The sequence below is a fragment of the Symphodus melops genome, assembly GCF_947650265.1.
Source record: "Symphodus melops genome assembly, chromosome: 16".
Taxonomy (NCBI): domain Eukaryota; kingdom Metazoa; phylum Chordata; class Actinopteri; order Labriformes; family Labridae; genus Symphodus; species Symphodus melops.
In genome coordinates, this window is record NC_136706.1 from 937839 (window position 1) to 954104 (window position 16266).

At 48.4% G+C, this 16266-nt stretch overlaps 3 protein-coding genes across 3 annotated transcripts in view; 2 read left to right on the forward strand and 1 right to left on the reverse strand.

Annotated features, from left to right (window-relative positions):
* The window catches only part of LOC306837411 (uncharacterized protein), a 37640-nt gene that overhangs the window by 14111 nt on the left and 7263 nt on the right, over positions 1 to 16266 (reverse strand). The window lies entirely within an intron of this gene.
* Positions 1926 to 3337, forward strand: LOC306837393 (nuclear factor 7, ovary-like; the record flags this gene model as incomplete). The annotated part of the gene is made up of 1 exon (XM_079365051.1): positions 1926 to 3337. One exon carries the CDS (start codon positions 1926 to 1928, stop codon positions 3315 to 3317), a length of 1392 nt encoding a protein of 463 aa, XP_079221177.1. The 3' UTR covers positions 3318 to 3337.
* LOC306837214 (uncharacterized protein) lies at positions 7455 to 14041 on the forward strand. The gene is made up of 3 exons (XM_079364775.1): positions 7455 to 8878; positions 9232 to 9235; positions 12153 to 14041. Exons 1-3 carry the CDS (start codon positions 7472 to 7474, stop codon positions 13535 to 13537), a joined length of 2796 nt encoding a protein of 931 aa, XP_079220901.1. The 5' UTR covers positions 7455 to 7471; the 3' UTR covers positions 13538 to 14041.

A 16266-nucleotide genomic window follows, 5' to 3' on the forward strand; every position in this document is an offset into this window, starting at 1 on the left:
TGAGTATCTTATGTCTCTGGATGTGCAGGGGCTGTCATGGTTGATACATCTCTGTAACATCTTGTGGAGGTTGGGGACAGGGCCTCTGGACTGGCAGACCGGGGTGGTGGTCCCTGTTTTCAAGAAAGGGGATCGAAGGGTGTGTTCCAACTATCGGGGAATCACATTTCTCAGCCTCCCTGGGAAAGCCTATTCCAGGGTACTGGAGAGGAGGATCCGGCTCTTTGTCAAACCTCTGATCCAAGAGGAACAATGCACTTATCGTCCCAGCCGCAGAACACTGGACCAGCTCTACACTCTCCAGTGGGTGCTCGAGGGTTCATGGGAGTTCACTCAACCAGTTTAAAAGTGGATCTGGAGAAGGCATTTGACCGTGTCTGCCGTGGCGTTCTGTGGGGGGTGCTCCAAGAATATGGGGTCTGGGGCCCTTTGCTAAGGTGGTCCACTTCCTTTATTCTTGGTGCAGGAGCCTGTTTCACTTTGCCAGCAGTAAGTCAGACCTGTTCCCAGTGTTCTCCTCCGGCAGGGCTGCCCTTTGTCTCCGGTTCAGTTCATAACTTTTACTTCGTCCGCAGTCATGCGGTCGCTGTATCAGTTTGTCATGATGAAGAAGGAGCTAAGCCACAAGACGAGGCCCTCGATTTACCGGTCGATCTTCATTCCTACCCACACCTATGGTCATGAGCTTTGGGTCATGACCGAAAGAATGAGATCCCAGATACAAGGGGCTGAAATGGGCTTCCTCCGTAGGGTGGCTGGGCGCACCCTTAGAGATTTGGTGAGGAGCTCAGCCACCAGGAAGAGCTCGGAGTGGAGCCGCTACTCCTTCACAACAAGAGGAGTCAGCTGAGGGGGCTCGGGCATCTGTTCCGGATGCCCCTTCGACGCCTCCCTAGGGAAGGGTTCCGGGCATGTCCTTCCAGGAGGAGGCCTCGGGATAGACCCTGGACACGCTGGAGAGACTATGTCTCTCAGCTGGCCTGGGAACGCTTCGGGGTCCCACCGGAAGAGTTGGAGGAAGTTTCTAGAGTGAGGGAAGTCTGGGCGTCTCTGCTTAGACTGCAGCCCCCACGACACGGCCCCAGATAAGCAGGAGAAAATGGATGGATGAATAGATGGATAGTTGGTCATTTCCTCCAGATCCACTTCTTAAGTTTTTGGTTGAAATTGTCTCAGGTCCTGACAGAAAATAATCTGAAATCTGAAAAAGGACCAAAGAAAATCTGTCAAGAATGCAGCACGCGGCCCTTTGAGGCCGACCCCCTGCAGCATGCTAACAACATCTAACAAGCTAATAAGGACAATGCTAACATGCTAAACAAGTTAACTAAGAGGATGCCTTACTTCAATGTTCTCTTGAGGACATAATGATGGGACTTTTCTAATATTCTATGAGACATCTCAAGACATCTGTGTTTCAGAGATATTATATATGAATGATGTTTCACTCCCTCAGTGTTAACTGAGAGGAAAGTTTCCTGCTCATGTACAGACAGGTGTCTCCCATACTACAACCTGTACTTCGGCATTTTTTCTGCACCTACTCTGGGAGAGTCGCTCAGAGAGAGGGGCGGAGCCAGGATCAGATTTATATGAACATTTAATGACTCAGAAGAAGAAGCTCCGCCCCCTCACCTGAGACGAACCAGGAAACAGGCTGTTATTCGGCGTTGCTCTGCAGAGACACACACACTGACAGACAGACCTCGACCTGCAGACACAAACTAGCACGACTTCCACTGAGAGAGGACAGGAGGACGAGGGGATACTGGGAGTACTTGTTATACTGGGATACTGGGAATACGAACACTTCAAGCTGCTGCGGAATCCACAAACTGAACCACAGTTTCAAAGTCAGAGTAACTCTCAGGGACGGGGAGCGGCTTCCTCTTTTTTTCTGCTGTATATTTTGACTCTGAGGTAAAATGGCGTCCAAGTTAGAGGAAGATCTGAGCTGTCCGGTCTGCCTCGACATCTTTAAAGATCCAGTGATCCTGTCCTGCTACCACAGCTTCTGTAGAGTGTGTGTGCAGGATTGCTGGAAGGACAAGGAGAACCAGGAGTGTCCACTCTGTAAGAGGAGACATTCAAAGGAATTATTACATCCTAACTTATCTTTAAAGAATCTGTGTGAGAGTTTCCTGCAGGAGAGAGATCAGAGAGCTTCAGAGGATCTCTGCAGTCTGCACTCTGAGAAACTCAAACTCTTCTGTCTGGACCATCAGGAGCCGGTGTGTCTCGTCTGCAGAGATTCACAAAAACACTCAGAGCACAGATTCAGACCCGTCGATGAAGCTGCTGAAGAACTCAAGAAGAAACTTCAGGAAACTCTGGAGCCGGTAAAGAAGAAGTTAAAGGTTTGTGAAGAAATTGAAGAGGAGTTTGATCAAACAGCAGGACACATTCAGGTCCAGGCCCGACACACAGAGAGGCAGATTAAGGAGCTGTTTAAGAAGCTTCACCAGTTTCTAGAAGAGGAAGAGGAGGCCAGGCTGTGTGCACTGAGAGAGGAAGAGGAGCAGAAGAGTCAGAGGATGAAGGAGGAGATGGAGGCTCTGAGCAGAGAGATAGCAGCTCTTTCACTCACAGTCAGAGACACAGAGGACGAGCTGAGAGCTGCAGACGTCTCATTCCTGAAAAACTACAAGGCTGCAGTGGAAAGAGTCCAGCAGCGCCCCCTGCTGGAGGATCCACAGCTGCCCTCAGGAGCTCTGATAGACCAGGCCAAACACCTGGGCAACCTGAGCTTCAACATCTGGACCAAGATGAAGGACATGGTCTCCTACAGTCCGGTCATTCTGGACCCAAACACTGCTCATCCATACCTCATCCTGTCTGAAGATCTGACCTGTGTGAGACGAGGAGAGGAAGAGCTGCAGCTTCCTGATAATCCAGAGAGGTTTGATTATCACTGCTCTGTCCTGGGCTCTGAGGGCTTTAACTCAGGGACTCACAGCTGGGACGTCCAGGTTGGAGACAGTACAGACTGGGACCTGGGAGTGTTAGCAGAGTCTGTACAGAGGAAGGGAGACATGGAGTCTGGATTATGGTTAATAGGGTTCAATGATGGTGAATACGGGGCACTCTCTCCATCACATCCAGTCACTGTTCTCTCATTGAAGAAGAATCCTCAGAGGATCAGAGTGAATCTGGACTGTAACAGAGGAAAGCTGTTGTTCTCTGATCCTGATACTAACACACACATACACACCTTCACACACACTTTCACTGACAGGATGTTTCCTTCCTTTTACACTGGGGATAAACTCCCACTGAAGATTTTATCAGAGAAGATCTCTGTGACTGTGGAACACTAATACATGAAGAAGATGATGATCTGACTCTCTCAGCATTGTTTGTGACAATTGTGTTGTCATGGTGACGGTGTTTTATTCATCATAACTTTGAGTGTAATTAGACACCAGGTAAAATCTTGATCCTGATTGGTCGGTTTGTCGGCGTCTCTTTAAAGAGAATCTGCTCAGAGTGTTTAACTGGTTAACTGTCGTCTGTTGCTTCAGCTGCTGTGAACGTCTGATTTCAGACTTTTTCACTTGAATTCTGAGGAGTCCCTGAAGGCATCATCTGTATCTATGTGTTATTACTTATTACTGTAAATAATTGCAACACAGCGTGATGAGGAGAGAGAGGACAGATTTTTTTGTTGAACACTTTTGTCATGTTTTTGTCGTTAGGAGAGTAGGTCAGAGTTCAGTCTTTTATTTTCATTTCTTCTGATAGGTTCGAGTAAAGGACTTTAACCTTCTTGTTGTTTTTGGGCCTGTTGTTCTCTGCTCTGCTAAATAAACTGCTGTGTTTATAATCTGACGTGACCTGGACTGCTGGTTGTTCTTGGGAGTCGGAGGAGTGGGAGCACTTATTATGTTGTGTGCTTGTTTCCCTAGTAGACCACTGACATAACAGTGCAGCATTAAGACGATATTTAAACTCAGGGTCGGTCATTTCCTCCAGATCCACTTTTTAAGATTCAGGTTGACATTGTGTTTAGGTCCTGACATAAATTAATAACTCAGGTTCTCTGAACAAGGAACAAAGAAAATGTGTCAAGAATGCAGCACGCGGCTCTTGGAGGCCGACCCCCTGCAGCCTGCAAACAACGTCTAACAAGCTAATATGACAATGCTAACATGTTTACTTCAATTTTCTCTCGAGGACATAATGATGGGACTTTTTTATATATTCAATAATACATCTCAATACAGAGGAGAAACTGGATCAGCAGAGGCAGAGTTGTTCTCTGCTCTGCTAAATAAATTGCTGTGTTTAAAATCTGAAGTGACAAGGACTGCTGGTTGTTCTTGAGAGTGGGAAGAGTGGGAGCACTTATTATGTTGTGTGTTTGTTCCCTGAGACTGGGGATATAACAGTTCTGCATTAAGACGGAATTTAAAGTCAGGGCTGGTCTCCCAACTAAACTGCTACTTTATCTCAGTGTGAGTACCCGAATGATCGTAGGAGCTATGTTATCGGGGGCTTTATGCCCCAATTAGGGTCACCCAAGGCAAACAGGTCCTAGGTGACGGTTAAAACTAAAAGCAGTTCAAAGATCCCTAAGAAGGACACCACAGCAAGGACAGAGACGTCGCCCTACAGCTGGAGCCCCACCCTGGAGCTAGACCTGGGGTTGGGGCCCGTAGGAGAAGACCTGGTGACTGGGCCTTTGCCTGTGGGACCAGGCCGGGCCGAACCCGGAAGCACAACGCAGGCCAGTCCTCCTATGGACTCACCCCCCACAGAGGAAGCTGCAGGGGTCGGGTGCATTGTGGATCGGTCGGCAATCGATTGCGGGGGCTTCAGCTTCCGCTCTTGGGACATGCAATGTCATCTCACTGGGCGAGAAGGAGCCTGAGCTTTTGCTGGAGGGCGAGATAGTCGGGCTCACCTCTACGCAAGGCTTGGGCTCTGGAACCCAGGTCCTCAAGAGGGGCTGGTCACTTCACCACTCTGGAGTTGCCTGCAGTGAGAGGTGGCGGGCTGGTGTGGGCCGGCTTATAGCCCCACAGCTCAATTGCCATGTGTTGGAGTTTACCCCGGTGAATGAGAGGGTTGCGTCCCTATGCCTTTGCGTAGGGGACAGGTCTCTCACTGTGGTCCTGGCCTACGGCCCGAACAGCAGTGAGGAGTACCCGGCCTTCATGGAGTCCCTGGGAGGGGTGCTGGGCAGTGCTCTGACTGGCGACTCCATTGATCTACTGGGGGACTTCAACACTCACGCGGCAAAGACAGTTGCATCGTCAAAGCAGCTGCTCTGAGCTGTGGTTGCAGGATTTCTGGTGCCTGTCGTGGCAGCAATCCCCGAACCCGGTGGTGGACACCGGAAGTAAGGGAGGCTGTCAAGCTGAAGAAGAAGTCCTATCCGGCATTGCTGGCGCATAGGACTCCTGAGGCAGCTGACGGGTACCTGAAGGCCACGCGTTCCGCAGCCCGGGCGGTCGTGGAGGCAAAAACTTGGGCCTGGGAGGAGTTCGGGGAGGCCATGGAGGAGGACTTTCGGTCGGCCTCGAGGAAATTCTGGCAAACCGTCCGTCGCCTCAGGACGGGGAAGCAGTGCTTCGCCAACACTGTTTACAGTGGAGGTGGGGAGCTGCTGACCTCAACTGGAGATGTAGTCGGACGGTGGAAGGAATACTTCGAGGATCTCCTCAATCCCACCGTCACGTCTTCCACCGAGGAAGCAGAGGCTGAGTTCTCTGAGGTAGACTCATCCATCACCCAAGCCGAAGTCACTGAGGTAGTTGGCAAGCTCCTTGGTGGCAAGGCTCCGGGGGTGGATGAGATTCGCCCTGAGTATCTTAAGTCTCTGGATGTGCAGGGGCTGTCATGGTTGACACGTCTCTGTAACATCGCGTGTAGGTCGGGGACAGTGCCTCTGGACTGGCAGACCAGGGTGGTGGTCCCTCTTTTTAAGAAGGGGGACCGGAGGGTGTGTACCAACTACCGGGGAATCACACTCCTCAGCCTCCCTGGGAAAGTCTATTCCAGGGTTCTGGAGAGGAGGATCCGGCTGTTTGTCGAATCTCGGATTCAAGAGGAACAATGCGGTTTTCGTCCTGGCCGTGGAACACTGGACCAGCTCTACACTCTCCAGCGGGTGCTCGAGGGTTCATGGGAGTTTGCCCAACCAGTCCACATGTGCTTTGTGGATCTGGAGAAGGCATTCGACCGTGTCCCTCGCGGCGCCCTGTGGGGGGTGCTCCGGGAGTATGGGGTTCGGGGTCGATCTTCGTTCCTACCCCCACCTATGGTCATGAGCTTTGGGTTATGACTGAAAGAACGAGATCTCCGATACAAGCGGCCGAAATGGGCTTCCTCCGTAGGGTGGCTGGGCGCACCCTTAGAGATAGGGTGAGGAGCTCGGTCACCACGGAGGAGCTCGGAGTAGAGCCGTTACTCCTTCACATCGAGAGGAGTCAGTTGAGGTGGTTCGAGCATCTGGTCCGGATGCACCCTGGACGCCTTCCTAGGGAGGTGTTCCGGGCATGTCCCTCCGGGAGGAGGCCTCGGGGTAGACCCAGGACACGCTGGAGAGACTATGTCTCTCGGCTCGCTTGGGAACGCCTTGGGGTCCCACCGGAAGAGCTGGAGGAGGTGTCTGGGGTGAGGGAAGTCTGGGTGTCTCTGCTTAGACTGCTGCCCCCACGACACGGCCCCGGATAAGCGGCAGAAAATGGATGAATGGATGTTTGTTTCCCTAGTAGACCACTGACAGAACAGTGCAGCATTAAGACAATATTTAAACTCAGGGTCGGTCATTTCCTCCAGATCCACTTTTTAAGATTCAGGTTGAAATTGTGTTTAGGTCCTGACATAAATTAATAACTCGTGCTCTCTAAAAAAGGAACAAAGTAAGTCCATCTTCTGTATCAGTTTGTAAGTCTGTAAAAACTTTGACCAATCTCTGCGTGATGAACCAATCACACGCCTCCCTGTGTTTTTTAAAAAGTGGGTCAAAACATATGAGAGCACACTGTCGCCCTCTGCTGGCCAAACTGCACAATACAAGAGCCACACTGGTTGTTTTGTTTTCAAGCTGGAGCTGATCAAAAAGTCAAACCTTTAACCTTTAATTGACCTTGATTTTTTTAACCCTTCACATTAATGTGATAAAACTGCCCGTATGTCAAAGCAGAAAGTTATGGGAAGCTCCGCCCCCTCAACTGTCTCATCTGAGAAAATCCAGGAAACAGGCTGTTTTCCTGCGTCGCAGTGCAGAGACACACACACTGACAGACGGACCTCGACCTGCAGACACAAACCAGCACGACTTCCACTGAGAGAGGACGAGGGGATACTGGGAGTAATTGTTATACTGGGATACTGGGAATACGAACACTTCTAGCTGCTGCTGAATCCACAAACTGAACCACAGTTTCAAAGTCAGAGTAACTCTCAGGGACGGGGAGCGGCTTCCTGTTTTTTTTCCTGCTGCATGTTTTGACTCTGAGGTAAAATGGCGTCCAAGTTAGAGGAAGATCTGAGCTGTCCGATCTGCCTCGACATCTTTAAAGATCCAGTGATGCTGTCCTGCAGCCACAGCTTCTGTAGAGTGTGTGTGCAGGACTGCTGGAAGGAGAAGGAGAACCAGGAGTGTCCACTCTGTAAGAGGAGAAACTCAAAGGAAGCGTTAGCTCCTGCCTTTGCTTTAAAGAACGTGTGTGAGAGTTTCCTGCAGGAGAGAGATCAGAGAGCTTCAGAGGATCTCTGCAGTCTGCACTCTGAGAAACTCAAACTCTTCTGTCTGGACCATCAGGAGCCGGTGTGTGTCGTCTGCAGAGATTCAAAAAAACACTCTGAGCACAGATTCAGACCCATCGATGAAGCTGCTGATGAACTCAAGAAGAAACTTCAGGAAACTCTGGAGCCGGTAAAGAAGAAGTTAAAGGTTTGTGAAGAAGTTAAAGTGAAGTTTGATCAAACAGCAGGACACATTCAGGTCCAGGCCCGACACACAGAGAGGCAGATTAAGGAGCAGTTTAAGAAGCTTCACCAGTTTCTAGAAGAGGAAGAGGAGGCCAGGCTGTGTGCACTGAGGGAGGAAGAGGAGAAGAAGAGTCAGAGGATGAAGGAGGAGATGGAGGCTCTGAGCAGAGAGATAGCAGCTCTTTCACTCACAGTCAGAGACACAGAGGACGAGCTGAGAGCTGCAGACGTCTCATTCCTGAAAAACTACAAGGCTGCAGTGGAAAGAGTCCAGCAGCGCCCCCTGCTGGAGGATCCACAGCTGCCCTCAGGAGCTCTGATAGACCAGGCCAAACACCTGGGCAACCTGAGCTTCAACATCTGGACCAAGATGAAGAACATGGTCTCCTACACTCCGCTCATTCTGGACCCAAACACTGCTCATCCAGTCCTCATCCTGTCTGAAGATCTGACCTGTGTGAGTCTAGGAGAGGAGGAGCTGCCGCTTCCTGATAATCTAGAGAGGTTTGATGATGACTGCTCTGTCCTGGGCTCTGAGGGCTTTAACTCAGGGACTCACAGCTGGGACGTCCAGGTTGGAGACAGTACAGTCTGGTTACTGGGAGTGTTAGCAGAGTCTGTACAGAGGAAGGGAGACATACAGTCTGGATTATGGACAATATTGTTCCAAGATGGTAAATACGGGGCACTCTCTCCATCACGTCCAATCACTGTTCTCTCAGTGGAGAAGAAGTTTCAGAGGATCAGAGTGAATCTGGACTGTAACAGAGGAAAGCTGTCGTTCTCTGATCCTGATACTAACACACACATACACACCTTCACACACACTTTCACTGACAGGATGTTTCCTTACATTAGCACTTTGGATGAAGTGAAGATTTTACCAGAGAAGATCTCTGTGACTGTGGAACACGAACACATGAAGAAGAAGATGCTCTGACTCTCTCAGCATTGTTTGTGACTGTGTTGCCATGGTGATGGTGTTTTGTTCATCATAACTTTGAGTGTAATTAGACGGCAGGTGAAATCTTGATCCTGATTGGTCGGTTTGTCGGCGTCTCTTTAAAGATAATCTGCTCAGAGTGTTTAACTGGTTAACTGTCGTCTGTTGCTTCAGCTGCTGTGAACGTCTGATTTCAGACTTTTTCACTTGAACTCTGAGGAGTCCCTGAAGGCATCATCTGTATCTCTGTGTTATTACTTATTACTGTAAATAATTGCAACACAGCGTGATGAGGAGAGAGAAGACCGATTTTGTGTTGAACACTTTTGTCATGTTTTTGTCGTTAGGAGAGTAGGTCAGAGTTCAGTCTTTTATTTTCATTTCTTCTGATAGGTTCGAGTAAAGGACTTTAACCTTCTTGTTGTTTTTGGGCCTGTTGTTCTCTGCTCTGCTAAATAAACTGCTGTGTTTATAATCTGACGTGACCTGGACTGCTGGTTGTTCTTGGGAGTGGGAGGAGTGGGAGCACTTATTATGTTGTGTGTTTGTTTCCCTAGTAGACCACTGACAGAACAGTGCAGCATTAAGACGATATTTAAACTCAGGGTCGGTCATTTCCTCCAGATCCACTTTTTAAGATTCAGGTTGAAATTGTTTTTAGGTCCTGACATAAATTCATAACTCAGGTTCTCTGAAAAAGGAACAAAGTAAATCCATCATCTGTATCAGTTTGTAAGTCTGTAAAAACTTTGACCAATGTCTGCGTGATGAACCAATCACACGCCTCCCTGTGTTTTTTAAAAATCTGCACATTCTGACTTTTGTTTTTGCTCATTCATGAATCTGTGTGAGGCAGAATGAAGTGGGTCAAAACATATGAGCACACTGTCGCCCTCTGCTGGCCAAACTGCACAATACAAGAGCCACAGTGGTTAAAAAAAAAAGTGTAGGCAGACAGTTTGTTTTTTTGGTTTCAAGCTGGAGCAGGCAGGACAATGTGATCATATCAGTGAGAGCGTTGTTTCTATTTGCAACTCAACTGTTTCGGTAGCAAAGACACATTTCCTGTATAAAATCAACAACAAACTTGAGAAAACAAACATTGTTATTGTAAATAAAGTTCTGAGTTGTCGCATAAAGTTTGTCTGACCCAGGAGTTTCAGTTCAAACTGATCTCTTCAGTCCTGAGCAGTTCAACCCTGAGCGAAGGCTTTTAAATCATCACGAGCATTTCTGTCACACATGAACACCTCAAAATGTCTGCAGAACATTTTTAGGACAAGCTGCCCCCCCTTCACAGCGAGAGACTGAACCCTGTCAGACAGGAGGGGGGAGGGGGGCAGCTGTCTCCCGAGGTAAGAGGTGAGGTAAAAAAAAACATGTAGTAGTGGCAGAAGTCGTGGTCGCTACTTGTCAATATTAAAGGTTTGATGGCACTAACTCTCAATGCCCTGCTCAGGGTTGCATGCATTATTATCTGTGAAAACCAAAATTTGTCAATAATGAAAATTAAGTAGAATTGTCCGTCTGGGGGTAAAAAAAGGAGGAAAGAGCAGAAGGTTTACCTTTTAGATAAACGCTTTGTGTAGTTTGACAGAATCACAATGTCATCAAAAGAGCTGAAACACAACAAACTGACCATCAGAGATCGTAGCGGTCGCATGCAGACACTCGATGCATCGTGCTGCAGTCACAGGGTATCAAGCGTCACGCCCCCTCCCATAAGGGGAGACTGCGTTTACCCCCTGCACCTGCACCTGCACCCCCTCCTGCTGTCGTACAGTGGTGAGGTGCACGTGTGAACAGGAGGACTTTAGGAGCAGTCCTCCTGACAGGAGAGCATTAGTGAACACGGCTGCACAAAAGCAACCGTTTGGATTCAAGGTGGAGTTGCTGCATGACTCAAATAAGACCCAAGATGAGACTTTTTAAACGTTACACCTGTGACAGTTCCCTCTCTGTTATTACACCTCGTCTGATAGAGCCGTCTTTCTCTCCGGGGTTTGCATAGTCAAAGCAACGTGAGAAAAATGGCAGTAAAGATAAGAGCCTGCCCTCACACACTCTCTGTCAGCACGATGAGGTCGTGGCTGCTGCTGCTGCTGTCCCTGCTCGTCTCCGACCCGAGTCCCCTCAGAGACGGGGACGGAGTCCAGGAAAAGTGGAGTTTATGCAGAAATCTGCTTCTCTGTGGACGGACGACTCCCACAGGAGCAAAGACACATCTGATGCAAACTGAGGACTGCTCTTTGTGTTTCCAGAGAAAGTGTGTGTGTGTCTCTGTGCAGCACAAACACAAGATGTCCCCGCTGTGCCCCGTAGACACACAGGATCATGGACGCAGTCTGTCTCTTCAGACCAGAATCGACAGGAGTCAGATTCCAGCACCGGTAGGTTTATTTTAAATTTTATTTACATGAACCTTCTTGTCCTCGTTGCAACTTTCCACCTGTGTTAAAGTTTTAAAAAAATATCGTTTCACATTTTGATCACCACCAACGTTTTTTGGGAGGCCATGTGACCTGAGGAAACCTATAGGAGAGAAAACAGAAACAGGAAGAAACAGGAAGTGAGTATGCGTGGGGAAAATGGCGTACATAACGGTGATAAATGTAAGTTGTAGTGCCGCCCGAGTATTTCCCAAACTGACTCCAGAATCTCCGTCGTGTGTGTGTGAAGCTCAAAGCTCGTCACTGATGACGGAGTTCATACTGTGATTTTTCTTCCGGCTGAATGAGACGACGTACTCTAATGTGCAGATTGTTAACCAGCAGTGTTTCAGAGATATTATATATAAATGATGTTTCACTTCCTCAGTGTTTACTGAGAGGAAAGATTCCTGTTCATGTACAGACAGATGCCTCCCAAACTCCAAACCTGTACTTCTGCATTTTTTCTGTATCTACTCAGAGAGAGGGGCGGGGCCAGGATCAGATTTATATAAACATTTAATGACTCAGAAGAAGAAGCTCCGCCCCCTCACCTGAGACGAACCAGGAAACAGGCTGTTATTCTGCCTCACTCTGCAGAGACACACACACTGACAGACAGACTTTGACCTGCAGACACAAACCAGCACGACTTCCACTGAGAGAGGACAGGAGGACGAGGGGATACTGGGAGTACTTGTTATACTGGGATACTGGGAATACGAACATTTCAAGCTGCTGCTGAATCCACAAATTGAACCAGAGTTTCAAAGTCAGAGTAACTCTCAGGGACGAGGAGCGGCTTCCTGTTTTTTTCTGCTGCGTGTTTTGACTCTGAGGTAAAATGGCGTCCAAGTTAGAGGAAGATCTGAGCTGTCCGGTCTGCCTCGACATCTTTACAGATCCAGTGATGCTGTCCTGCAGCCACAGCTTCTGTAGAGTGTGTGTGCAGAACTGCTGGAAGGAGAAGGAGAACCAGGAGTGTCCACTCTGTAAGAGGAGAAACTCAAAGGAATTACCTCCTAACTTATCTTTAAAGAATCTGTGTGAGAGTTTCCTGCAGGAGAGAGATCAGAGAGCTTCAGAGGATCTCTGCAGTCTGCACTCTGAGAAACTCAAACTCTTCTGTCTGGACCATCAGGAGCCGGTGTGTCACATCTGCAGAGATTCACAAAAACACTCTGAGCACAGATTCAGACCCATCGATGAAGCTGCTGAAGAACTCAAGAAGAAACTTCAGGAAACTCTGGAGCCGGTAAAGAAGAAGTTAAAGGTTTGTGAAGAAGTTAAAGTGAAGTTTGATCAAACAGCAGGACACATTCAGGTCCAGGCCCGACACACAGAGAGGCTGATTAAGGAGCAGTTTAAGAAGCTTCACCAGTTTCTAGAAGAGGAAGAGGAGGCCAGGCTGTGTGCACTGAGGGAGGAAGAGGAGCAGAAGAGTCAGAGGATGAAGGAGGAGATGGAGGCTCTGAGCAGAGAGATAGCAGCTCTTTCACTCACAGTCAGAGACACAGAGGACGAGCTGAGAGCTGCAGACGTCTCATTCCTGAAAAACTACAAGGCTGCAGTGGAAAGAGTCCAGCAGCGCCCCCTGCTGGAGGATCCACAGCTGCCCTCAGGAGCTCTGATAGACCAGGCCAAACACCTGGGCAACCTGAGCTTCAACATCTGGACCAAGATGAAGGACATGGTCTCCTACAGTCCGATCATTCTGGACCCAAACACTGCTAATCCAGTCCTCATCCTGTCTGAAGATCTGACCTGTGTGAGAGGACTACTGAGTCAGCAGCTTCCTGATAATCCAGAGAGGATTGATTATTACGTGTCTGTCCTGGGCTCTGAGGGCTTTAACTCAGGGACTCACAGCTGGGACGTCCAGGTTGGAGACAGTCCAGTCTGGTTTCTGGGAGTGTTAGCAGAGTCTGGACAGAGGAAGGGAGTCATAGAGTCTGGATTATGGACAATATGGTTCTATGAGGGTAAATACAGAGCAGACTCTCCATCATGTACAAACACTGATCTCTCATTGAAGAAGAATCCTCAGAGGATCAGAGTGAATCTGGACTGTAACAGAGGAGAGCTGTCGTTCTCTGATCCTGATACTAACACACACATACACACCTTCACACACACTTTCACTGACAGGATGTTTCCTTACATTGGCACTGCGGATGAAGTGAAGATTTTACCAGAGAAGATCTCTGTGACTGTGGAACACTAACACATGAAGATGATGATCTGACTCTCTCAGCATTGTTTGTGACTGCGTTGTCATGGTGACGGCGTTTTGTTCATCATAACTTTGAGTGTAATTAGACAGCAGGTAAAATCTTGATCCTGATTGGTCGGTTTGTCGGCGTCTCTTTAAAGATAATCTGCTCAGAGTGTTTAACTGGTTAACTGTCGTCTGTTGCTTCAGCTGCTGTGAACGTCTGATTTCAGACTTTTTCACTTGAACTCTGAGGAGTCCCTGAAGGCATCATCTGTATCTCTGTGTTATTACTTATTACTGTAAATAAATGCAACACAGCGTGATGAGGAGAGAGAGGACCGATTTTGTGTCGAACACTTTTGTCATGTTTTTGTCGTTAGGAGAGTAGGTCAGAGTTCAGTCTTTTATTTTCATTTCTTCTGATAGGTTCGAGTAAAGGACTTTAACCTTCTTGTTGTTTTTGGGCCTGTTGTTCTCTGCTCTGCTAAATAAACTGCTGTGTTTATAATCTGACGTGACCTGGACTGCTGGTTGTTCTTGGGAGTGGGAAGAGTGGGACACTTATTATGTTGTGTGTTTGTTTCCCTAGTAGACCACTGACAGAACAGTGCAGCATCAAGACGATATTTAAACTCAGGGTCTTTGTTTTTAGGTCCTGACAAAAATGAATAACTCAGGTTCTCTGACAAAGGAACAAAAAAATTTTGTCAAGAATGCAGCACGCGGCTCTTTGAGGCCGACCCCCTGCAGCATGCTAACAACGTCTACCAAGCTAATAATGACAATGCTAATATGTTTACTTCAGTTTTCTCTCGAGGACATAATGATGGGACTTTTCAAATATTCAATAATACATCTCAATACAGAGGAGAAACAAGATCAGCAGAGGAAGAACAGGGCTGTGTTGTGTGTGTGTGTGTGTGTGTGTGTGTGTGTGTGTGTGTGTGTGTGTGTGTGTGTGTGTGTGTGTGTGTGTGCAGAAGAGCTGTAAGGCAGGCAACTGACCCAAAATGTGCACATTTTGCAAAGACCTGAGGAAACCTATAGGAGAGAAAACAGAAACAGAAAGAAACAGGAAGTGAGTATGCGTGGGGAAAATGGCGTACATAATGGTGATAAATGTAAGTTGTAGTGCCACCCGAGTGTTTCCCCAACTGATTCCAGAATCCGTGTGTATGTGAAGCTAAAAGGTTGTCACCGATGACGGAGTTCAAACTGTGATTTTTCTTCCCGCTGAATGAGACGTACTCTAATGTGCAGATTGTTAACCAGCTGTGTTTCAGAGATATTATATATAAATGATGTTTCACTCCCTCAGTGTTTACTGAGAGGAAAGATTCCTGCTCATGTACGGACAGATGCCTTCCACACTCCAAACCTGTACTTCTGCATTTTTTCTGTACCTGCTCAGAGAGAGGAGCGGAGCCAGGATCAGATATATATAAACATTTAATGACCCAGAAGAAGAAGCTCCGCCCCCTCACCTGTCTCATCTGAGACGAACCAGGAAACAGGCTGTTTTGTCTTCGGATAGGTACGAATAGAGGACTTTAACCTTTTTGTTGATTGTTTTTGAGACTGTTGTTCTCTGCTCTGCTAAATAAATTGCTGTGTTTAAAATCTGAAGTGACATGGACTGTTGGTTGTTCTTGGGAGTTGGAAGAGTGAGAGCACTTATTATGTTGTGTGTTTGTTCCCTGAGACTGGGGATATAACAGTTCTGCATTAAGACGGAATTTAAAGTCAGGGCTGGTCTCCCAACTAAACTGCTACCTCATCTCAGTGTGAGTACCTGAATGATCGTAGGAGCTATGTTTTCGGGGGCTTTATGCCCCAATTAGGGTCACCCAAGGCAAACAGGTCCTTGGTGATGGCTCAAAGTAAAAGCAGTTCAAAAACCCCTAAGAAGGACACCACAGCAAGGACAGAGGCGTCGCCCTACAGCTGGAGCCCCACCCTGGAGCTAGACCTGGGGTTGGGGCCCATAGGAGAGGACCTGGTGACTGGGCCTTTGCCTGTGGGACCAGGCCGGGCCTAACCCGGAAGCACGACGCAGGCCAGTCCACCTATGGACTCACCACCCACAGAGGAAGCTGTAGGGGTCGGGTGCATTGTGGATCGGGCGGCAGTCAATTGCGGGGGTGTACCTGGCCTTCATGGAGTTCCTGGGAGGGGTGCTGGACAGTGCTCTGACTGGGGACTCCATTGTTCTACTGGGGGACTTCAACGCTTACGTGGGCAAAGACAGTGAGACTTGGAGGGGGGTGATTGGGATGAACGGCCTTCCTTATATGAACCAGAGCGGTGGTCTGTTATTGGACTTCTATGCTAGTCACAGTTTGTCCATAACTAACACCATGTTCGAGCACAGGGATATCCATAAGTGCACGTCGCACCAGGACAGTCAAGGCCGGAGGTCGATGATAGACTTTGTGGTCGTGTCATATGACCTCCAGCCATGTGTCTCGGACACTCGGGTGAAGAGAGGGACTGAGCTGTCACCTGATCACCACCTGGTGGTGAGTTGGATGCACTGACGGGGGAAGAAGCCGGTCAGACTCGGCAGGCCCAATCGTGTACTGAGGGTCTGTTGGCAGAACCCTCTATTAGTGAGGTCTTCAACTCCCACCTCCGGACGAACTTTTCACAGCTCCTGGGGGAGGCTGGAGACATTGAGTCCGAGTGGACCATGTTCTCCACCTCCATTGTCGAAGCCCACCCGGCTGCTTTGAACTGTG

Coding starts and splice junctions, on each gene's coding strand:
- LOC306837214 (XM_079364775.1), top strand. CDS start 7,472: ATGGCGTCCAAGTTAGAGGAAGATCTGAGCTGTCCGATCTGCCTCGAC.